The 23,950-nt window shown below is 44.6% G+C and overlaps 1 protein-coding gene across 1 annotated transcript in view; it reads right to left on the bottom strand.

Moving 5' to 3' along the window:
* The window catches only part of NSD2 (nuclear receptor binding SET domain protein 2), a 36,704-nt gene extending 17,793 nt beyond the window's left edge, over positions 1–18,911 (bottom strand). The window contains 9 exon segments of the mRNA XM_083362292.1: positions 2,813–2,928; positions 3,836–3,911; positions 6,155–6,273; positions 7,510–7,587; positions 8,513–8,657; positions 10,129–10,608; positions 10,806–10,972; positions 11,892–12,057; positions 17,959–18,911. Of these exon segments, the coding sequence (XP_083218418.1) occupies positions 2,813–2,928; positions 3,836–3,911; positions 6,155–6,273; positions 7,510–7,587; positions 8,513–8,657; positions 10,129–10,608; positions 10,806–10,972; positions 11,892–12,057; positions 17,959–18,645 (2,034 nt within the window). The 5' untranslated portion in view covers positions 18,646–18,911.
* Between the last annotated feature and the right edge of the window lie 5,039 nt (positions 18,912–23,950).

Genomic DNA, 23,950 nt, shown 5'->3' with positions numbered 1-23,950 from the left:
CCAGTGGTTCTCAACCTTTTCTTCACCACGGACCCCCTTTAAATACCTTTTGTGGCCAGGGACCCTAAAGCCTTAACTCAAGATTTAAATCATAACATTTCCTCAAGCCTTCACAGACTGCTTGTGACGACATCACAGCTCCCAGGGGTCCATGGACCACAGGTTGAGAACCCCTGGAGTAGACCGCATCTACTGTGGAACTAAGAGAGCTGAGGTTTGCCTGGAGGATCTGCCACACTTTCACTTGTGAAAGACACAGGCAGAGGCCCCTGGACAGGAAAAGGAGAGCTGTAAACCCGGGCAGTCCTGGTCTGATCACACGCACAGCTGCCTGGGTTCATGGATGACATACGGAGGAAAGTCACGCAGCTGAGACAGCGGTGGCTCTCTGCTGATGAGCTTAGTTCCTTGTGGATGAACTTAGAATTCCGCCTCATGAAGTGAAGGATTGCTCAGTTTCAATCCCTTCCGTCTTCTCCTTTGAGGTGGACCATCGCACTGTAGCTCTTATGCCGAAATGGCCAGTTACTCTGCCGTCTCAAATCAATGCAGCGCAACGGAGGCTCTGACTGACAGAATCAAGGGGTTGGAAGATGGACGCGTGGCTGGTGGAGAAGGCCACACCACTTGTAGGTCTACAATGTGGACATCTGAATCTGCTGGCTTGGATACCGTGGAAGTTAGTTGCAGTCTACTACAAGTTATATACTAAGAGAGCGGTTGTTGAGGGGATCCATGGGTTCCTATGGGCAGTTTTTACAATCAGGTGACAGAGCCAGTGGTCAGAATTTCGAATCTGGGTCCTCAGTAACTTTTTAGGTTTCCGTTGTAATTTCAAACGGTCACTAAGCAAGCTGAGGGATACCTCTACTCTACACTGGCCATCCATTTTTTACTGATTGCTGCGTTCTCTTGGGCAATGTGTTTTTTAATGTGTTTTATTCGTGGGCATTTTGTTTAATTGTTTTTAATTTTTGTATCTTGTTTTTGATATGTACTGCCCTGTTCACCGCCCTGAGTCCTTCGGGAGAAGGGCGGTATACAAATTTAATAAATAAATAAATAAAATAAATAAATGTGACAGAAGGATCTCGCAGCAGAAACTGCTTTATGCTATATGATAAATTGTCCCATTGCCCTAATCCATGTTTGTTACCAGTGATCACGAAGGGGAGTCGATTCGTGCTAACCAGATTTTATGACCCTTTTGTGGTGGTCATTAAAATGAGTGCCACAGTTAAGTGAACCCATTGTTTACCATGGGGCGTTTTTTGATGATGATTGGAAGTAAAGTCCAATTTCTAGCAAAAACGTAATAAATTGTGGTCCTGTAACTGCAGGATTCTGCAAATGGCCGTAATGGGGGGCGCGGGGGAGAGGCTGCCAAGCTCCCAAAATGTGGTCAGGGTGGAGGAAGGCGGCCATCTAGGTCGTAAACACCCTTTTCGGGCTTTGTTGTAACTTCAAATGGTTGCTAAGCGACCGTTGAGGACCACCTGTAGAAAGGCTTGCACTGTGTGTTGCAATTGTGTTGCTCTGAGCTTTGAGGTTGCCATATACAAAAGGTCCGCACCGTGTGAGCATGCACCTCAGGACTGCGTGGGGCTCTAAAGTCGAAGGACTCAAGAGGAAAATGTTCAGTTTATTGAGTAGCTGATGGGCGTGACCTGCACAACCACATCCGGCCCCAAAGCCCCAAATTTTCTCCTTCCTGTCCCAAGCCTTGCAGAGTCTGAATGGATTTTAAGGAGGAAAAAATCCCAATAACCAGAACAAGGCATTTTCCTCTCATTTATACTGCTTGTGATCTGAGCTGAGCTGAACATTGTTTCACCTTGGTTTAACTGTGCCAACGGGGCCCGATTAACTTCTGAATGTTTTATGTTTTGGGCAGAAGTGCTTCTTCCTAAGCATTTTAAGAAAAGCTTTGGTTGAAATATTTGGCATTAAGCAGCTTTTGGAGAGTCTGAAGTAGTCCCAGCCAGCACCACAAATTTAGACTTGGTATCTGAGATAGTTGGATGGCCTCCATTTCCTTGGCCTATTCCATATTTAAAATCCTCGCAGTACCCGACTTTAATGTCTCATAATACTACGTGGAACCAAAATTCAGAAAAGCTGGCATGAAGCACACAGTCAAGTCCTCACCCAACCTTTCCTCTTTCTCCTGCAGAGATAGACTTACCACACTGTTCTGTACCAGCCTGCTACCGGCCTTGCAGAAAAGGCAACCCCTTTACAGACGGCAAGAGGCTGGAATACGTCTGCCAAATTTATTACAAAAACAAACAAACAAGACACGAACCGGAGCTTTGAAACACTATCTGAGCGGTTGCTTTCAGCAAACCAGCCCTCCCCAAACATTCCCTTTATAAAGAGTTCAGGGCGTGGCCTCTCTCTGCCTCCTTCCGAGAAGCCCCACAGCCTTCCTCTGTTTGCTCCTACTTGACTGCCTCCTGCGTCGGGAGTCCTTGAACAGGGCCAGCTGTGGGTCATCTTCATCCACACTGTCAGGCTCACACAGCTGGGTCTCCATGGTGACCAAGTGGGAGGGGCCTGCCTGAGGGCTATCATCAGCAAGATCTTCAACAACCCCCTCCTCCTCTGAGTCGTTGTCCGACCCAACTGCCGAACCCACAGGCTGACCCTGAATCACAACACACACCGTATCTACAGAGAAAGGTGAACTGAGGTTTTTATAACAACGAATGAATCCTGTTTCAAAGGTTATTTCTTTCCACTGTTTAAAGAAACCAAATTTAAGTTGCTTGCATATTTTTTATCTGCCTCCCATTGTTCATTTGTATTTTACCTCATTCTCAGTTAAGGACGCTGAAGGAGATGAGCTTTTGCTATAAGGGAGATGTGAAGATTCTGGTCCCGGGGCCCGATTCCGTTTCTTCAGTGGCTTATATGCATCTGAGAGACCTGCCGTTGTGGTAAAATAATTCTGGTTTACAAAGTGAACTCAAGAGTCCCCAGGGTCTCTCCTTGAAGTCAACATTGCCTGACTGATGTATCAAGAATTCAGAATATTCTTTTGAGATCCCCACGGCATGGAATTAGAAATACAAGAAGAGTTAAGATACAATGCACGTAGCATGTTTGCAATCTAGCGTTCCATTGGTATCCCCATCTTTTTTCTAAAGATGTGACCTGGATGGATTTGGTCAATAATTTATTACTGATGTTTCTATAGTAGATTTGCAAATCAATTTTACAAGGTCAGAGCTTTTTAAATACTCGTGGGGACTAATACTACTTACATTAAACCAGACTACATTTAATTGCCTAGCTTCCTCAGTGAGGCTTAAAAAACACAGCTGGAAATAAGGCCAGTAGCACTCGGTGGATATCTGTCTTGTCTGTCATCAATCTAATCTATCCATCTATCTCTAACCGTGTGTCTATGCTTATGCCTATCTATATGTATCCATCTGTCTATGTTTGTCTGTCTCCATATGTCTATTTGTCTCTATCATCAACCAACCAACCAACCAACCAACCAACCAACCAACCAACCAACCAACCAACCAACCAATCTCTGTCTGTCTGTCCATCTAGTTACAGAACAGAATTCCACTTACCAATTCTAAGAATCCCGCCGGGCTTTCCCATCCCTTCCTGACTGGTTTGTGAGTTAGTGGGGGAGGGGTAACAATTAGGACCCCCACCTTCAACAAATAAAAGGCGTGTGTCCCGCTTCTCAAGCTTACAGCAGCATTCAAACAGGGCCACCGTTTATTTTTCCACATTTCAGCATCCACTTTAAACCACGGAACACAGAACCTGGTTCATGTTAGAAGACGCATCAAGCTTGTTCGGACTACGTTACCTGACGGCTTCTTTTGTGAGGTTTCTGTGACTTTAGCCAAGTTTGTTTTTGCTGTTTTGTCATTGCTCCTCTCCCTCTGTTATTAAAAAAAAAGGGGGGGGGGAAGGAAGAGAGAAAATGAAATAACAAAAATAAGAGCCTTCCTAATTTACATAAATACAGGAAGAAAATAATCACCTCATTGAAACAGACTGTAAATAAAAATACATCTATTAAAGCAGTCATTTAATTTTAAAACAACGTGTTTAAAGTTAGCACTTTTAAGACTTCTGTGATAGGACTAATTAGAGCATCCATTTAAAACTCCCACTGGGGAACCATCTTTTGCTGAACACGTGCTTTAGTTACCTGACCGGGTGTAAGTTTGGAAAAAAATAGGTTACTAAGCAAAGATTAGTTTTACTTGAAGGTTAAAAACAAATTTAATAGCAGCACCTCCAATAGAAAAGGACTTATGACTACAGGTAGCGGTTGACTGACAAGTGGTTGATCACTCAGAGTTAGGACATTCTTTACATCATTTCCAGCTGTCAAAACGTCACGCCTCACCCTAACAGCTGCATCTTGGATGCTTGGCAAACAGGCTCATATTTACGACTAGTTGCGGCATCCTGCGGTCACGAGACGGTGGCTTGTCGGTTGTAAAATTGGGTCTGGCCACACGGGTGCCTCGACTTACAACTTAAACTCTGTTCCCAAAAGCAGTCGCAGGTCTGCCTGGCCAACGGTAGCGTTGCTATCCAAGTTTCCTATGAGGTGGCTGGGAAGTTACGCGCAAAGGGCGTTGGTTTCTTCTTTTTTTTAAACTCCATCCGTTCATAGATACCTGTGGGCAGGCAGCTTACCTGCAAAAGCAGTTCATCAAGTCATCCCCTGTGCAGAAGCAACCAGATCTGTGACTTTTGGCAGAAAGGAGCCAACCCAGGGCTCATTCCTGTTGCTCCGTTCAAGGACGTAAGGGAAGGTCTCCCGGACAACGTGGGTTAGTTGGGGCGACTACTCAACAGTGGCAACCGCAAGACCACGGGGTTAAGACACCCTGCTTGGCATGTGCCAATATCTCCGAGCGATGAAAAGGCAGGAGCGACCCCGTGTCCCAGCGAGCACAAGCGTCCCCCCGCCTCAGTTCCAGAGTGTTGCCTGGACAGGTGGGCCTTTCCGCTCCCTCCCCGCGGATTAAGACGAGGGAACATGAATGGAAGCTGCAATCTACTCGGGAATTTGTTAGTTCGGGGCCAATAAAGTATGCTGCACGCAACTATTTTACAGTAGCTGAAGTAACATATCAGCTTTAGGACCTAATGTCCATGTTTCTTTTAACAACAGTCGACATGCCTTACTGGTGAAGGTATTAAAAAAAAGAAGAAGGAAAAACACAATATTTCTAAGTGCTAATAACGTTGCTTGTGAGTTCACAAAATAGGCATTCAAAAAATGAGGATAACTACTCAGGGAGTCTTTACCACAGCCGAGTCCAAAATTTCTGTTGTTGTTAAGTTTTGCCCCATTTTACGGTCTTTCTTGCCACAGTTGTTATGTGAATGACTGCAGTTGTTAAGTTAGTAACCTGGTTGTTAAGTGGATCCGCCTTCTCTATTGACTTTGCTTGTCAGGTCACAAAAGGGGACCACATGACCCCAGGAGGCTGCCCCCGTCATAAATATGAGCCAGTTGCGAAGGGTCCGAATTTTGAACATGTGACCGTGGGGATGTCCTTTTTCACAAAGTGTGAAAAATGGCCCTAAGTCACATTTTTCGTTGCCGTTGTAACTTCAAATGCTCACTAAATGAATGGTGGTAAGTCAAGGGTTACCTGCACAAATATCTTAACTCCACTGGATCTTGTAACATTTCTGCATACATGAACTGTTGCTTCCGCACCTGTTAATCAATTTGTTTGACCCTAAATATGTGAAGTGTTGGATGCAAATAAACAACTAGTTCAAGATGAAAAAAAAAGTGAGACTGGCCATCTGAAAAGTACAGATGAAAGGGCGTTTTATCCCCCTTTTCCAGATGGAAACCCCCCCCCCAAAGACGCAGCTGACTTCCTTTCTCAGCTGTTCGCTTGTACCTCTACTATCATGGCGGAAAGATTCAGCAAACAGACCCACAAATATAAAATCAAAGCTTTTATGGGCACTGCCTATTTCGATGTTTTGAAATGAGCTCTCTGGTTAACCACTTGTCGATCCATCCATTGATCACCCCATCCATTAAATCACCTGCTCCAGTGAAGCAGAATGTTATTTTGATAAAACGAAGTCGAATAACAATCCCCTCGGTTGCCATTAGAGTGTAAGCCAAGAACATAGTTACCTCCTGATAGTTCTTCTTATCCATTCTCAGCTTTTTTCTAGATGCTTCTTGAACTTCGAAATCTTCCGTGGTTTTCCTTGTCCTCTTTACAGGTTTCCTTTTATTTCCATATAAGTTACCTTGGAGTAGGGATGGGGAAACTTAAAGCTCATGCAGAAATTATCTCGAACCAAAGCAGTTATGTTACTGTTCTAATACAGCTTGCTAATGTTTATTAACCTTAAACATCTTGTGACTCCCACCTTCTCTTATTAAAACTAGCTTTGCACTACACACCCACGAGAGCTGATCTTATATACGAAAACATCCTACGCCTATCTGTACATTTAATTTTAATTTCTCCTTTCAATTTATAATGGATCTACAACCGGAAGTTTTTTCTTCTGAAGTAACTTCTTTTAAAAGCGCACTAGTGTTATATAAAGCAATTATCCCATTTTCTGAAATTATGCGATAGACCATCACCTTAAGGCTTGGAAAATATAAAGCAATTACATGTATTAAAGTGAATTTGTTTCATATAAAGACCAAGGGTAGGTGGGGGGGAGGAATATTTTAGACAAAGACAGTGGGGGAAAAAGGTTTTTAGGTACCTCGCATATTTATACCTGAAACCAGTGGGTCTGAATTAAACCCATTTGAAATAATAAAGTTCAATGTTAAAAACTTTAAGAGAGAAGATCACAACTAGTTTATACAACTTATTTCACCAATTCTCCTTTGTATGTAAAGATTCTATTTCCTATCCCCAAAATCCCCTATTGGATCATAACAAAACTTTCTAATTATTGTTCATTATTCCCCAAGTATACTTTTTAGCCTAGGACCAAATTGCTATTACTTAATTTGGAGCTACAAAACTTCATTCAAATGTTTTGGGGGAAAAATCAATATTCTTTTGCTGGTAATTAAATTTTCAAGCCTCAAAACACATCTTACTATCCTACAACATGTTTCTTTTAAAAACGTGTGGATAACTGTTCGTTTCCACACGCCAAGGGTGAAGTTTAAGATTATTGGGAAAAGCTGTGGCCTAGGCCAAGATTTTGACATAACTATATCGACGTGCAAAAACGGATCCCTAAATATGCCCAGGTCTGAAAGTCATCTTACAGAGGTGTAACAAACTGAGGAAGCAAGATTCATTTTAATTGGATCGTAAGAAGAAACCTCCATAAAGCTGGACAGAATTTTGTACTACAGCACTCAAATATTTAATTCAAGATCCATAAAAACGCTAAAACTGAAGGAGCACAACATCTTGAGAAAAAGGCAGGATTGAGCAGTTACATGAAAGGCACACTTAAGGGTTACTTAGTTTAAAATCAATATTACACAGCACAAATTTAAATTACTTCTGGATCTTGATCTTCGTTTACGTGATCCTTGAAAGACTTTACGTGTGGCCTTGCTCATGCTCCTCGCGGTTGAACCTTGAGAGATACAGAATGTTGTGTAGTCTTGTTTGCTTTTAAAATCGACACCCACATATTTTATACATCGAGACAAAGCATTCAACTTTCCCCACAAGTTGTCATTTCACACACAAATAACAAAACTGACTACAGTTTTAATACATTTTGTCCAAAATTGAGAAACCTTTCCAACACACTCTCATTCTTCTCATTGTCCAAAGCAGCAACCTGTTATCTTAAAATTTCTGTCACAATCCAACAACATTATACAGACTATAATATTAATACCGAGAAACAAAAAATATGGCTTTTTATTTTTATTTTTTTTTGCCTTTAGGCATATCAACTCTTCCAAATCTATAGCTAAATGCTTTATAAAGATGGAGATCTGGCCAGATTCCTGCAGATTCAAATAATATTCCCCACCACTAGCTACACCCTGTCTGTCCTGGACACATTTAAGCGTTGGGTGTCTTTGAACATCCACACGGCCTTAATTATCGCAAACACAGGGACACGGAATCAACCTCCACTTCAACTTTAGACAGGAGAGTTACACTCGGAGCGAACGTCTTTAATTTAAATTCTAGCTTAATTTCTTTCCATCTCCTTAATTCCCATTTCACTGACAGGGATACAGGCGGCGGCTGCTTGGAGGCAGGAAGGGAACGAGACACCAGCATATCTACAACAGGTTTACACAGAGCAACTTCGCAGAACAATGAGCAAGAAATGTAGACATTATTAACTTTTCTGGTTTAAATAAATAAAAAGAAAAAGAAGAAAAGGACTGCATTCTCTGCTCATCGGCACAACATCCCAAAATTAGAGACAGAAACAGTGAAAGCTGATCTTCCCTACAGGCTGTGAATTGTGTGCTTAATTAAACACGGCTACATATATTAAACTTAGTTAGAGTATACGAGCACAGTTTTACGTTTACCAGTGTCTTCTTCACATTTGGGAGAGGTCACTAGGGCAAATTTTGTGTTATAGCGTGTTTTCTGTTTTTCACTTAGCATGTTCCACTGTGACTCCAGCAGTTCTTCTATTTCGTCGCTCGACGCATCGGGATGCTCAGAGACCACCTGGACGTAAGAAAGACACGAGAGTCGATGGCGGAGAAAGACCCAGAGGCCTGCCCTTTCAAGTTGGCTCCTGGCTTGTTTTCCACCTTTCGTTTTCCATTTATTCACCTATTATTTTATTTTATTTTTGTTGCACGATGGACGTGTCCCAAAGGCGCTTTTTCCAAAAGGCAACTGGATTTTTCCGGTTTTTCCCTTATGACTTCAAGGAAGCAGAACGTCTTCGTGGGAAAAAACTAATTAAGAAAGTCCACTTGCCTTTTGGAAAAGGACAACCATGGAGAATCCCCCGTTAGGATGGACACGGACTCACCCCAAGAATGCTTAATCTCAGTTGCCGATAATCCTCGGGTCCCCCCCCATTTTATGACTTTTCTTGCCACAGCTGTTAAGTGAATCATCGCACTTGTTCAATGAGTAACACGGCTGTTAAGTGGCTCCGCAACTGACTGTGCCTATTAAAAGGGGATCACGTGACCCCTGAACGATGCTGCGACCGTCGTAAGTACGAACCAGTTGCCAAGCGTCCGAAGTTTGATCACGTGACCTTGGGGATGGTGCAACGGTCGTAACTATGAAAAACGGTCACAAGTCACATTTTTCAGTGCCGTTGTAACTTCGAATGGTCACTACGTGAACTGTTGTAAATTGAGGACTACCTGCATATAAGTAAGACAAACGGTCTAGTTTTCTCCAAGTGTTTTTTCTTAAAAAATTAAAAACCTTTCAATTCTCCTAGAGGACCCAGATTTTCTGCCTGCCTGAAAGGTCCTGAAACTCCATGAACAGAACAGACAGAGACACTGAGAATTCTTCAGCCGGAAACAACAAGGCCCCCCGCTTGATTTCAGGGGTACAAAAACATCATGAACACCTGCAACTGGCAGGTAAAGCCACACGGCACAGGTGGCCCTGACCTACAACTGCTCGTTTAGTGGCTATCTGAAGTCAGGACAGACCGCCCCAGAGGTACTTATGACCCAGTTCCAAAATCCTGAGGGCTCCCCCCCCTCCCAACACACAAAATCACGCGAGGGTCAGTATTCACAGCCTCTCCGTTTAGACTCAACTCACTCACAGATTTGCTATCTTAAGCAGGCGGGAGAAGCCGCCCAACAGAATTATGGCAAAGCTTCTGAGAACCTGGATGAGTGTCAAGTGCGCGAGGAGAAGACACACAGGTGTCGCACTTTGTGACTCTAAGGCAGGGGTTCCCAACTCTCGGTCTGTGGACCGGTACCGGGCCACGGCATGCCAGCCACCGGGCCGCACAACCAAGCCAAGCCCCATCCATCCGCAGGATGCAGGCAGCACACAAAACCACACGCGCCCCGGTCCGTGGAAAAACCTCTCTCCACGGAAGCGGTGGTCCCTGGTGCCCAAAAGGTTGGGGGGGCCTCTGCTCTAAGGGACCCATCCAGACACCTGAAAAAGGATGAAGCGTCACGATACGAATTCTGAAGACACCAACCTCATCTCGGTGCTTCTGACAAAAGACCAGGAACTGAGGGACCCCATCGCTCTTTCGGTTTCGGGGAGCGAAGGCAATGGCTTTCTTCCGACCGAAAGGGGACCCCCCCGTGCCTCCTCTCTCCTCCGGGCTTCTTCCGGAAGGGGTGCTCTGGACAGGCCTGGGGCCGAAGTCTTCCGAATCACTTGCGCAAAGCGACTTGGTCCTTCTCCCCCTTTTGGCTGGGACGTCATATTCTTTGCTCGATTTCAGAGTCTGTAAAAGGTCTTCGTCCGAATAAATTTTATCCATCTCTTCCAAAGACTTAACTACGAGTCCGGCTTCCTTCGCCACTTGGGGGTTGAGGACTGGCCTGCCCCTGATGTAAATGAAGGTGTATTTAGCCTTCCTGTCCTCCACGGACATGGACAAGGCGTCTTTGGACTGCTTGACCCCCATCTCCCACTGGGGACGCAGTTTTCCTGAAACAGGTTTTAACATCTGCAGGGGGGGGGGGGAGAAAAAACCCGTTAAGAAAAAGAGGTAATTTAGATTAAAAACAGAAAAGCCCTACCTGGTGAATCTCGACAAAGCTAATTTTCTCCATTCATTATCAATGCATAACAAGATGCCACGAGCAAGCAGGTAACGTAGCCCAAATATTAGCAAGCCCCAAAGAGCAGACACAGAAACCTTACCTTTATTTTCTCTGCCTTGCTAATGGAATGCTTTGCACTTTCCTGGCACAACTGCTCAAACTGCTCCTCTCCTTTGAACGTGACAAGGCTTTTTTCAAACACCCAGGCTCGTTCTGGTGCATCCCCAAAAAACTGTACGTGATACTGGCGAAAACTCTTTTTCTGTCCTGAAAACATAGACAGCACATTCAACCAAGTCAGGGTCTTAGCGTAACAGAGCCATGTGCAAAGATGAAATAACACTTGACTGTATGAAGTTAATTTCCCCCCCCCAGTATTCCTGCTGAGTTCAGTTGTTCAACACCAGCTTGGCATCCTAGATGTGGGTGGCTTTCTCTATTCGTGGCCGTAGCCAGGAGGGAGGTGGCATTTTGAGAGCTGAAATCCAAACATTTGAAGAATAACCAGGTTGAGAAGGGGTCCCACCTATCACAGTATAACATAAAACTCTTGGCTTGCTGAGCTGCCATTCTGGTGATGAATTATATCCTGGCTTAGCGCCGTGTATGGATTCAGCAGAACCACAGCTTGTTCAACAAGCTAATAAAGCAAAATAAAATTTACCGTGAATGAATGAATCCAGCCGGCATTGTCCATTTTGGCTGTGTAGGCTTATTAAGGTGGAGGAGAGGTCTTCAAACTTGGCCCTTTTATGACTTGTGGACTTGCACAAGTCGTAAAAGCGCCAAGTTTGAAGACCCCTGAGGTAGAGCAAAACCAAACCATTTCTGAAAGAGGTGATTTAATTAACAAACACCTGAACTGGCCCACTTCCAAGCCTCCATCTTTCAAGCAATGTAGGCTTGAAGCAATGGCTTCTCCCACTCTTTGGCGTATTTCAAAACCACCCCCCCACGCGATACACGATTGAGGTCTTCACGAATGACCTTGCGAGGGTCAGCGAGGCCGTCTTCAGAAAGCTGCCTAGTTTTGCAGTGTTGAGTGTTGGTGGGCTGCAGTTAAAACCAACACAACTGTGGCGAATGAAGGATTATTGGCTGAGTTCTCTTGCTTTTAATACTTGGCTTGGTGGGCCGCTGTCTGCAACCGAGCCAAGCGGGCCCCCTGCCCCCCCGAAGGACCTACCGTTGAGCTTAGTGAAGTGATGGAGAAGAGGGTCAGTGGAGATCATGCAAGGCCACCACGGATAGCCGGACACTTTGGACCAGACCACGTCTCCCACGCCGTACTTCAAGACCTGCGTTCGGTCCTCTTTCTTGGCCGCCAGAGGGGAGTCTTCTTGGGCAGAAAACTTTAGGGAGGGGAGGGGGAAAGAGAAGAGACCCAGATTCTGGCAATGAGAAGACTTTTACAGCTGACCAACAATGAAGCACCTTCACTTATTCAGATCAGCACTACGGCCTTCAGTCTTAATCTCCAGCCCGAATGCATGCAGCCTTTGAGTACTCTGGGCGGTTAGGAAGACAGGTGAGAAAGGCAGGCAGGACTTGGCTTCTAACGCTACGCAAAACCCTCTGATCTTCAAGGATCAGGTGAAGTCTGAGCTTCAGGAATGAAAAGGTGGCCTATGGCGGGGGTCCTCAACCGCGGCAACTTTTAAGACTCGTGGACTTCAACTCCCAGAATTCCTCAGCCAGCAAAGCTTCCTGGCTGAGGAATTCGGGGAGTTGAAGTCCGCGAGTCTTAAAGTTGCCGCGGTTGAGGACCCCTGGCCTACGGGTTGTCCTCGACTTACAACTATTCATTTGGTGACTGAAGTTACAACGGCACTGAAAAAAAGGGACTTACGACCGTTTTTCACATGGCCGAGGCCACATCCCCACGGTCATCTGGTCAAAATTCAGAGGTTTGGCAACTGGCCTGTACTTACGGGGGCTGCAGTGTCCCGGGAATCACACGATCGCCATTTATAACCTTTTGACAAGCAAAGTCAATGGGGAAGCCAGGTTCACTTAACAGCCATGTTACTAACTTAACAACTGCAGTGATTCACTTAACAACTGTGGTAAGGCAGGTCGTAAAATGGGGCAAAACTCACTTAACGACTGCCCTTCTTAGCAATGGAAATGTTGGGCTCAATCGTGGCCATTAAGTCGAGGGCTCCCTGCGTATCTTAAGAAGAAGAGAGCTTCTTCACTTGGCTTCTGTGGAATTAAGGATTTGGGGCCGTATACTTTTCTCCAGATAGGAACGTTCAAGGTGAGTTATGGCTTTAAATTAGCCAATGCCTAAGATAAATGGAATCCTTGACGTTGCAGTTCTACCTACGTTTCTCCAGATGTTACAGAGACCCATCTGGAGTCCTTTTGGTGATGACCGTCCTTACGAGGGCTCAGCAGCTGCAATCATTCTGAGAATGGCACCAATACGTCAAATGCATTGGGGGGAAGCTAGGAGTAACCCATAACGGGGTTAAGGATTGGGCTCCATTGCCCTGAAGAAAGTGGACCCTATCTTGTTGCCAAGAAATGCATGGACAAACCATAACAGTCCCGAATAAGCAGGAAGCTTGTCAAGATGTTTCTCCAGCTTAAGGCTTCTAACGAATGGAGGTGTGCAGTGCACATTTTTGGAAATCTGCCAAGCTTAAAAATCAAAGCTGCTTAGTTGTTTCCATCGAAGAAACTGAACTGCCAACACCACAGCAACAGTATCTGAAAAGCACATGCACATTGCCACATTTAAGGTGGAAGACACCAAGAGACGCTTATTGTTAAATCTAACTTTCCTCTAACAAAGGTTTTACAAACAGCAGTGAATTTACAGGCAACCTGTTAACTCTGCATTGTGTTCAAAACCACGAGAATTTGGAAAAAATTCAGAGAAGAGCAACTAAGATGATCCAAGGCCTGGAGACTAAAACATACGAAGAACAGCTGCAAGATTTGGGTTTGGCTGGTCTAAAGAAAAGAAGAAATAGGGGAGACATGAAAGCAGTCTTCCGGTATCTGAGGGGCTGCCAGAAAGAAGAGGGGGGGGTCATTAACCAAAGCACCAGAGGGCAGGACGAGAAAACAACGGTTGGAAACTGATCAAAGAGAGAAGCAACCTGGAATTAAGGAGAAACTTCCTAACAGTGAGGACAATCAACCAGTGGAACTGCTGGCCACCAGAAATTGTGGGTGCTCCATCACTGGAGGTTTTTAAGAAGAGACTGGACAGTCACTTGTCTGAGATGGTGTAGGTTCTCCTGCTTGAGCAGGGGGCTGGACTAGATGACCTCCAAGGTCCCTTCCAGCTCTGTTCTATTCTATTCTACTCTATTTTCTTTTCTATTCCTATTCTATTCTGCATTCTATTCTATTCCTATTCTATTTCCAGTCTCCGAATACAAATACATTCCAAGTACAAATCCACCCAAACAAGCCCAAATCCAAAATCTAATTTCCTACAGCATCTCTTTCATGTCTTGACTGTTCCAAGTGTTCTCCCTCATGCAACTTATTCTCAAACGTGGACAGCATTCAACGCTGCCGATTGCTTCCTGGGAATCGGTCAGCAAGAAGGAATGGCCCTCAGCTTCATGAACTTATTAGTGACGCTCCAATCTCTAGCAAGCAGAACCATTTCAGAAGATGTTGAACGCTGCATGGGGCGAGATGGACGCGTCTGAAAGCCTGTGGGCTACCATTTTAGGGGTCCAACAGCTTTACACCTCCTGGAGATGGGCTCAGAGAAACAACCCAAATCATCATAACACGGTTCTTAAGGTCCAGTTTTACCATATGGTCCATATGGAATATGGTCTTGGAAACAGCCAAAATATCTAGCACTGACAGGTAATCTCTTTGAGTACGTCATTTAACCAAAGAGAGAAGCAACCTGGAACTAAGGAGAAACTTCCTGACAGTTAGAACAATTAACCAGCGGAACAACCTGCCTCCAGAAGCTGTGAATGCTCCAACACTGGAAGTCTTTAAGAAGAGACTGGACAGCCATTTGTCTGAAATGGTGTAGGGTTTCCTGCCTGAGCAGGGGGATGGACTAGATGACCTCCAAGGTCCCTTCCAACTTTATTATTATTAAGTAACCAAAACAGTTCCTATCCCAATAAAATTTACCCAGATACGATATGTCTAAAATTACAAGGCAACTCTTTTCTCCTTAGCCAGAAATGACATTTGGGCTTGCCCTGTTGGGCTTAGCATGTATTTGAGGGGCCTGACAGAGAATTTCTGGAGAAAGGCGCAAAGGGAGTCCTCAGAGCTCCGTTTTACACAAGACCAAAGCCCTACTTTGTCTTCGGAGATTCTCAGTCATCCAGGTCATGGTTGCCCCAAAAGTGCTTTTTCAAAAGAAAATGGGACTTTCTTGGTTCGGTCCGGACCAAAGAGCACCTTTGGGACAAACCCTCCTTTGATACAAACGTCAAGAGCAGGTTCTCAAGAGGGCAGTTGAGGAATGTTCTGCTTTGTCCTACATTTGGGGTACTCTGAACTTAAAAATAAGTGGAACCCTGGGAATTCTAACTGGGTCCTGTCCTGAACAGGGACGGAGCAGACAAAGGAGAATGGCATTCTGCAGGGAATTTCAGTTTTGTGTGTGTGCGCCAAATCCACCCCTTCATAGTACAAAAGCATTGCACTGACTTAGGTTTATGACCATACTCTACATGTATCCCTCATATATTTAATATTACGTATCCCCACGTATTTAATGTTGTATGCCATAGGAAGCCGTGCATTCAATCAAGACTATTTACTGATGAGGATTAATCAACCGCAGCTTTCATTATCTCTGACCTCCAGGCAGGGGTGGCGGGATTTGGCATCAGCTGTGGTTCAAACTGGGACGGAAGGAAGCCTTGCCAGGACATCCAGATGTGCCACCCCAGCATTTCAAGGTGCTGGTGAAGCCCTACATGGCATGGGTCCGGATTACCTACGGCAACACCTGCGGCTGGCGTCAACTTCCCCCCGTCCAGTGCGCTCCCACAGAGTGGGCCTCCTCAGGGTGCCACTGGTCAGAGAATAACGACTGGCGGCCCCCAGGGGGAGGGCATTCTCTGTGGGTGCGCCTGACCTGTGGAACCGCTTACCGGTTGAGCTCCGGATGGCCGCCGACCTTCACTCCTTCCGACGTGATCTAAAAACTTATTTATTTGAACAAGCCAGCCTGGCCTGATGGGTTTGGGGTTTGAATATGGATTTTAACTAATGTATCATATCGGGCATAATTATTTAATGTTTTTTAACTTTTGTATTTCGTATTTTGATATTTATTGCCCTGTACACTGCCCTGAGTCCTTCGGGAGAAGGGCGGTATAAAAATTAAATAAATAAATTTCCTTCCCTTCCATATTTATTCTGCCTCGTGGTGTCCTTTCATGCTTTCTAATACTAATATATTTATATTGAAATCCCATTTTTTATAAGCAAGAATACTTTTCAAAACTTAGGAACGTGTCAAGGGCGCCATCTCCAAATAGCTGCAAAAGTAGGGAGTGAGAAGTACAAACTTTGTAGACTAGAAAATTAATGTACGGTAGCTGCAAGATAAGGAATTAAGTTCGAAATCTGGACACGTGGCAATGACTGGCGTCTAACACCAGAACAAAAATAATTCCTGCACTTTTTTTTCTCCTTGACTCTATTCGAACACTTTATTTTTAAACTCAAAATCATTCTACCTTTTTCAGTGACGCTCTGCAGGCAGTTGCAATGAATAATCTCAAGAGTGAAATAAAGATTGCAAGTGGTTGGAGAAATGTTACCAGCCTTTCCTCCAGGATCACCAATGTATAGACAGAAAAATGACCAGCAGAGCAGCAGGACAAGCATCATATTGCTAAAAATAGCCAGAAATACATCAAAATATCTGAATCCAAACCTTTTCAACATCCAATAGTACACTATTAACATGATTGGTTCTGGTTCAGCATTATTATTCTCTGATTTGAAAGCTATTTTTTTCTCATTTTCACAATGTTTAAAGCAAATTTTGCTCAATGTATACAAAGAAAAAAGAAGCAACACTGCGCAAGATACAACTCTTTCATAACTTCCAAGCAGCATAACCCGAAGTCACAATCGCTTCTAAATCTTCTGGACAGTTCTTTCATCTACTCTGGACCCCATCCCTCCTCTTCCAGAAGAGCAGAACCAGGTGAAGAACATCCTACCATTCACACCCACACAAGGAGTACCAGATGGGAGAAATAAAGAGGGGGGACCTAAATGATTCTGGAAATGGATGCACACCCTCTAGAGCAGGGGTCCTCAACCTTGGCAACTTTAAGACTTGTAGACTTCAACTCCCAGAATTCCTCAGCCAGAAATCTGGGAGTTGAAGTCCACAAGTCTTAAAGTTGCCAAGGTTGAGGACCCCTGCTCTAGAATAGAGGTGGGCAACTATGGCCCCAGTTAATAAAGCTAGCCAATGGGAGTATAGAGCAGGGGTAGGCAACTATGGCCCCTTCATGACCTGTGGACTTCAACTCCCAGAATTCCTCAGCCAGCCAGAAAAGGCTGGCTCAGGAATTCTGGGATTGAAGTCCACGGGTTGTAAAGGGGCCACAGCTGCCCTTGGTTTATTTTAGGTTAAGAGCATCAGCCTGGGAGCTGAAAAAAATACCCCAAATCAAGGCAATAGTAAACCACTTCTGTATTGCTGCTAGAAAACTATACGGTCTTACAGGTAGTCCTCGACTTATCACCACAACTGAGCCCAAAATTTCTGTCGCTAAATGAGAAATTTGTCGAGTTTTGCCCCATTTTATGACTTTTTTGGCCACAGTTGTTAAGTGAAGCACCGCAGCTGACCAGTTAGTAATCTGTGACTCTGTCTTCCCCACTGACTTTGCTTTTCAGAAGGTCGCTGAAAGGGGGGGGGGGGAGAAATCACGTGAACCCAGGACACTGTGACCGTCATAAATGTGAACCAGTTGCCAAGCATCCGAATTCTGATCGCGTGGCCACGGGGAGGCTGCAAAGGTCGTAACTGTGAAAAACGGTCACAAGTCACATTTTTCAGCGCCGCTGAACGGTCACTAAACGAGCTGTCATTAAGTCGAGGACTTCCTGTATTCTGTAGCTACCAAAGCTGACCAAGGATGCCTTTACACTGTCAGAAACCACGGACACACTAATCCGAGCAAAGATTCCTCGGTGCGGCGATCTGAAAATTCGATAGCCGACTGACTGCAAATTCCGACCGCCCGACGGTCGCAAGGAGCCGAGGGGACCCGCGGTACCTTTTCGCAGGAGGAACTGGACGAGCCGGACAGCAACGCCGCTTCTACGAATCCCCGCTCGAGTAGGGAGTCATACTTGATGCTCCTCTTCCTACTCCTCTTCTCCTTGTTGGCCGGGTTGGGCTCCGCCTGCGCGGCCTCCAGCACGCCGTCGCCACAGATGGAGGATTCAAAGAGTGGCTTCCCATTCATGTACGTTTTAGTGATTTTCAGTTTAATTTCCGGCGAGCCGTTCTTGGCTGGGGTAGTGTTGGGGGGCGTCCCGGCTTCCTTGCTGTCCTGAGACTCGAAGCGCAGTTTGGTCTCCTGCGCTCCCGACTCCCCGTTGAAGACGCGGGAGGTGAGGTCTTGGAGCTTCTCCACGGGGATGAAGGGCAGGGCCTCGTGGCCGTTGCATTTAGGCACGACATCGCCCTGTAGTGTGGCGGAAAGGTGGGCCTTGCCCAGGTAAACGGAGCACTCTCGGCTCACTTCACAGCTCGGGGGCCTCCCGGTGGGATTCCCCAGGATCTCCGGAACCGGCTTCATCTTGATGTGGTTGGCTCCTTTCTTGGGGAGCAAGAGCGAGTTGCTTTTGAAATCCATCACGGACGTTTCCAGCTTATTGATTATATTTCTGCATAAATAAGGGAACAAAATTGTATTATTAGTACTGGAGGTTGCGTACTGAGCATGCTTGGGCAGCATGATATTACCAAAATAATATAATCCAAACCCAATCTCTGAGACGGATCAGGCAGCGTAACTTCTAAGGTAAAGTATTCGTGTTCCCTACTTTTAAAAATCATATTGAATTGTTCTAGCTATTCTCAGAGCGAGACAATATGCTGTTTGAAAAAGGGCAAGTACAAACATTTTGCTGTTTTACAGTTTACAGCAGAAGACTGCCAATAAAAGAACAAGCAGAGACAGAAAGTATTATTTTGAGTTGTTTACTTGGAACTGTATTTTATTCCTATTCTGTTTGGGGAGAAGGGGAGAGAGAGAGAGAAGAATATCCACTCCTGTTAACCAGGCATCGTTGTGGCTGTCAACTTTGTAGGATGCATTAAAGCAAAGTCTGTTAAGAAACACAGGAAAGAATCTAAGGTCTAGAAAAATACGGGAGCTAAGGGCGATTGCTAATAACGCGACTCCATCCAAATCCATCCCAGGCACAAGCAAGCTGCAGATAAACAAGAGGCTGATCTTGAGAGGAAATTAAAGGATGTGGGATAGAAATGACTCATTCTTGTTCGTAGCACAAAAGCTGCAAAGAGTGCCAGTGGCAAACTTGCGTGGGAATTAAAACTGCTAGGATTTAGAAATAAGGCAACCCAGTAAAACCGACAGCCTCGTAGCCTTTTCCGTGTTATTCCCAGGGAAACCTCTGAGAATTTTTTATCCCAAGGAGGCGATTGATAGGTGATTCTTTGGCATAAAACGTCGAAGACAAACAGAAGGATGCAAATGCAGAATGATTTAGTGACGGTTTGCACTTGGAATGTTGTGCAGATAATCCTTGAGTTATGACTGGTTAGTCACATGAAGGAATCAATTTATAACCATCCTGATCTACCAGCATAACGGACAGGTCTCCATTACATCATCTGTAACTGATAAATGCAATAAATGTTAAGTTCAGGACTGAAAACCATGGAAGCTGAACTTAATTTTTTTAGTTTGCGAAAATCTGCTTATCTCCACAAGGTGAACTCCACACATCAAAGGCGGAAGGCCCAAAAATGTTTATAACAAGAAGGCAATCGGTGTGTGTGTGTGTGTGTGTGTGTGTGTGTGTGTGTGTGTGAGAGAGAGAGAGAGAGAGAGAGAGAGAGAGAGAGAGAGAGAGAGAGAGAGAGAGAGAGAGAGAGAGAGTGTAGAGACTAAGGGGAGTTGGCCAAGGGTTCTTCATCCCTGCTCACCAAGGCCTGCTGGGCGGACCCAGAGGGGCGGGCGTCAGGGGTTGGAAGCTGAGAGGAGGGCACCAGGTAACCGGGCCAAGAGAGCGATGGGACAGACGCAGACCCTGGGAGATTTAGGTATGAAATGTTCAAATCCGTAGCGATGCTATCCATCAAGCCTGTATGGCAGCTAGCCAGACGGAAGACTTGCAAACATCCCAGCAATGTTCAGACATGCCCAGGGCCACAAGCTTAAATAACACAAATAAGCACACATTTCTGAACGTGCAAATCTCCCCAAATGGTCCCCCCCAGGTGAATTCCCCACCACCATCATTAGTAACATGGTCAAGGCAGCAGAAAGACACTGCAGGACACTGGAGCGCCATTTACCTGGAAATATGTGTACAAAGTCAAATTTTTTTTAAAAATCCTAGTGTGCAACTATGATATATCTTGCTGTGTGATATCTATGTATATGCCTCATTCTGTATCTAGATTTACTAACAGGACATAATATAAAATTATATTGTTTTGCTGAGCTGCAATGGCTACATGCAGGAAAGAACAAAGCAACTGTATCAAACTCTTTGACAAACAAATCTTGACTTATCTCGACACATGAGAGTGCATTCTGCAGGGTATTTATAGCAGTTAAATAATTGATCTAACCAAGTGCAAGTTAGGAAACAATTTAAACATTCATCTTCCAGCCAAAAAGTAAAGCAACTTCACTTTTCCCATTTAAAAATACAGCTTTATATTTGAATGGCTGATCACTTCCAACGGAAAGCTTTTTGTTTTTATAAAGCTTCCAATGTTTGTTTTTTTAAAAAAAATAATACTGATATTCACATGGGGATAAAAATGACTCAACCACTGCTTTCAGGATGAAAGTTCTGAAATTCCATTCAGCAACTCACTACGTAATCCATAAATCAGAAGAGGATAATTCATAGACCCAGAGCCCACAGCTTACGGAGACTCCACAGCCCTTTTGGAATACTAAATATTCCAAACATCTGAAATATGTATGGAATATACACGGATAGCAAATACGCTATCCAAATCTGATAGTCACAGTGGCTGAAAACCATTTTGTAGGGGAAAGCCCTACAAAATACCAGCCTCTCCAACAGAAAGCAATCGTTGATCCAACCGACAAGCATCAATGAACACGTTAGAAGGACCCTAAGGACCTCATCCTATAATCAGCTACTAGATAGGTGGATGTCCCGGACTTCTGAGCTACGTCCATGTTGACTGGAGAATTAAGTCATGAAACGCTAATCTAAACCGGTTTAAAGAACAATGCAACATGTAATTATGGTGGGCTTACTGTGATTTTAATTAGAGGTTCTAAGTTACCTGGATCTAATTACAAAAGGGTTGTTGTTGATGAAGTCAACTTATCCATTGACTACTAAAACCTCCCTTCCCCTAAGCTTTAATAGGCAGAATAGTACATTATGGGGTAAAATGTTTTGAACCAAGGTGCCTCAAATAGGTTGATTTTCAGAATGTGTCCAATGTCTGGGACCCATGGCGCCTGTGAAATTGAAACTTTATAAAATGAGTTATGACAGAAAAATTATCATAAAACAGTTCATGACATATCATAAAAACATTTCCTGTGCAGATGTTTGACTCTGCTACACAGGCCAAGCCAGATACCCTCTCCGAATCTATCCCAACTTTTCCAGTGAAGGCAGGACATTAGAAGCTCCAACGTTGTTGAAGGTGTTGAGGGAAATATCTCAGAAAGGATGACGCAAGGGGTCACAGGTTGTCTAGTAAAAACTAAATTCATGGTATTTTTGCCAATGTCCACACAATCAGAGTTAGAGTAGCCATTGAACCCAATTCACTGTTGAGTGTAGAATCCAAATTCAAGGGTCCCACAGAGATGGCTATCCAAGGTCTGCATATATCCAAAGAAATGAAGCCCGACATCTCTCTTGCAAAGTTTGTTCCATAAGACAAGTGTTTCGTAATATTCCATTGAAATCTGCTTTCCCATACCTTCAAAGCATGCTTTGATGTCCTGCACTCTGAAACAACAGAGTTTTGACCAAATTCTTGCAATATCTTTTCAGGTATATGAAGAGTGCCATCATATCCCCACTGAACTGGTCCAACCCCTTCAATATCTCTTCTTATGATTTAATTTCTCATCCTCTGAGCTTTTTTTTTGCTAAATCCTTCAATGCAATGCTTAGGGTTAGACAAAATACTCAAGGGAAACCTTGACCAGTGCAAAATATGCTTATTCCCCCTTTGAAGCCTAACATGGCAAAAGTCGACTGGGGTGTGGGTGGTAAAGTGCAGGGCAGCCGAGGTGGGGTGAGATAGACGGATGGGAGGCCCTAACCACCACAACTGGGACTACCAGAGGAGCCATCCATCCCCAAGCGGTGGGGGTCATGTGACGTTTCACCTCACGAGCACTTTGCTTAGTGACAAAAATTCTAGTCCCAATTAGGGGCGTTAAGTGAAAACTACTTGTACGACGACGCTACACCTGTGCATTTGATGCTCGTTTCCTTACTGCAATTAATTTCTCCCCAACTTTATTCCGAGATTATCAGCCCACTATAGTTATGTAAAAATTGTCTTCTGCGTGGTTGGCTATGCTATCCAAATTTCTTCCTTCTGCTTCTTTGTCATTAACAAAAAAAATACTGAAGAATTCAGGATTCAAGACGTGTCCACACATTTATCTAAGATGCTCCTTAACTTTACAGCCTTCCTTCCACTCACTACTTTTTCTCCAATTTTACTAGGAGCCACAGATAAAAGTTTTGATTTCCCCCCCCCCACTTCCATCTCAGCATCCCGCCCCTCTTAAGTAGCCTGTTAATCAGGGTGTCCTGTAACAGGTGCTTTGTCAAGTTATCTGTAGCATCTCACAATCTACTAAGGAAATGACCCAGCCAAGAGAAGAGATAAGGTTAGACTGAAGAGATTTGTTCTTGACCAGGTCACACCCATGCTTGGCAAGCACTGAATTAACTCCGTCTTTAGGATCCACTCTAGAATTTTCTCACGTATCGGGCTTTGCAGACAGGACTCGAATTGGGTCATTCTCCCTTTGTGAAGACCCCTGCAGCTCCTCGGCTCTCCAGCCCTTTAGCAGGCCTGGCCTTAAATGTTCACTCAGCTTGACCCAAAAGCTGCCCCTCCCCCCTTTCCAGGCTGGCTCCACAAAGACGCACATTATGTGGTCCGAGCGCAGTGTGAGGTCATCTAGCATATCGGGTATATACAGTATTTTCTGGATCTGCATTATACTTTTGCAGCTTTATTATATTACTGATTATGTCCTCTTGAACTCTTGTCCGTATCATGACTGCAGCAGTACAGGCATCGCATAAAATGAATATCTAAGCATTCATGAGTTCAAATTTGAACTCATTCTAAACGGGTATGGTCTTCCCATTCAGGACTATCTGTAATGAATTTTATTCAGCAAAAATAGCTTTCTATTTAAAAAAAAAAGGATGGTAAAAATTACTGCATGTGTATTTTTCTTCCCTTTCCCAGAAATTTCACACCTTGAACTAACAAACCACGGCTATCATAGAATCCAAGGGCTGGAAAGGGCCTTAGAGGTCTTCTAGTCCAATCCCTTATGCCAGGGGTAGGCAACCTTGGCTCTTTTATGACTGGTGGACTTCAACTCCCAGAATTCCTGAGCCAGCATAGCTGCCTGAGGAATTCTGGGAGTTGAAGTCCACGAGTCATAAAAGAGCCAAGGTTGCCTACCCCTGCTTATGCCATCCCAATCAAATGGCTGTTCAGTCTATTTTTTGAAAATCTCCAGTGATGAAGCTGTTCCACTGACCGTTCCCCCTGCTGGAAGCTTCTCCTCAGTTCCCTGGAGCCACCAGCTTCCATCCTTCTCCTACCCGCTGGGGCTGTGGAGAACGGGTCCCCTCAACCCTTCACCATACGATTCAGCCTCCAGACTCTTTGCCGTCTTGGTTAGTCTTCTCTGCCCACTTTCTAGTTTTCTTTCTGTACTGCGAAAGAGCGCAGCAAGTGCCCTTTGGGCACCAATTGACGTGTGCATGCTAGCAAGGCGGAAACATTACCACTGCAAGGCCTAA

Source organism: Vipera ursinii (assembly GCF_947247035.1).
Source record: "Vipera ursinii genome assembly, chromosome: 4".
NCBI lineage: Eukaryota > Metazoa > Chordata > Lepidosauria > Squamata > Viperidae > Vipera > Vipera ursinii.
The sequence above is the reverse complement of the archived record's forward strand: the minus strand, read 5'-3'. Positions and strand labels throughout refer to the sequence as shown.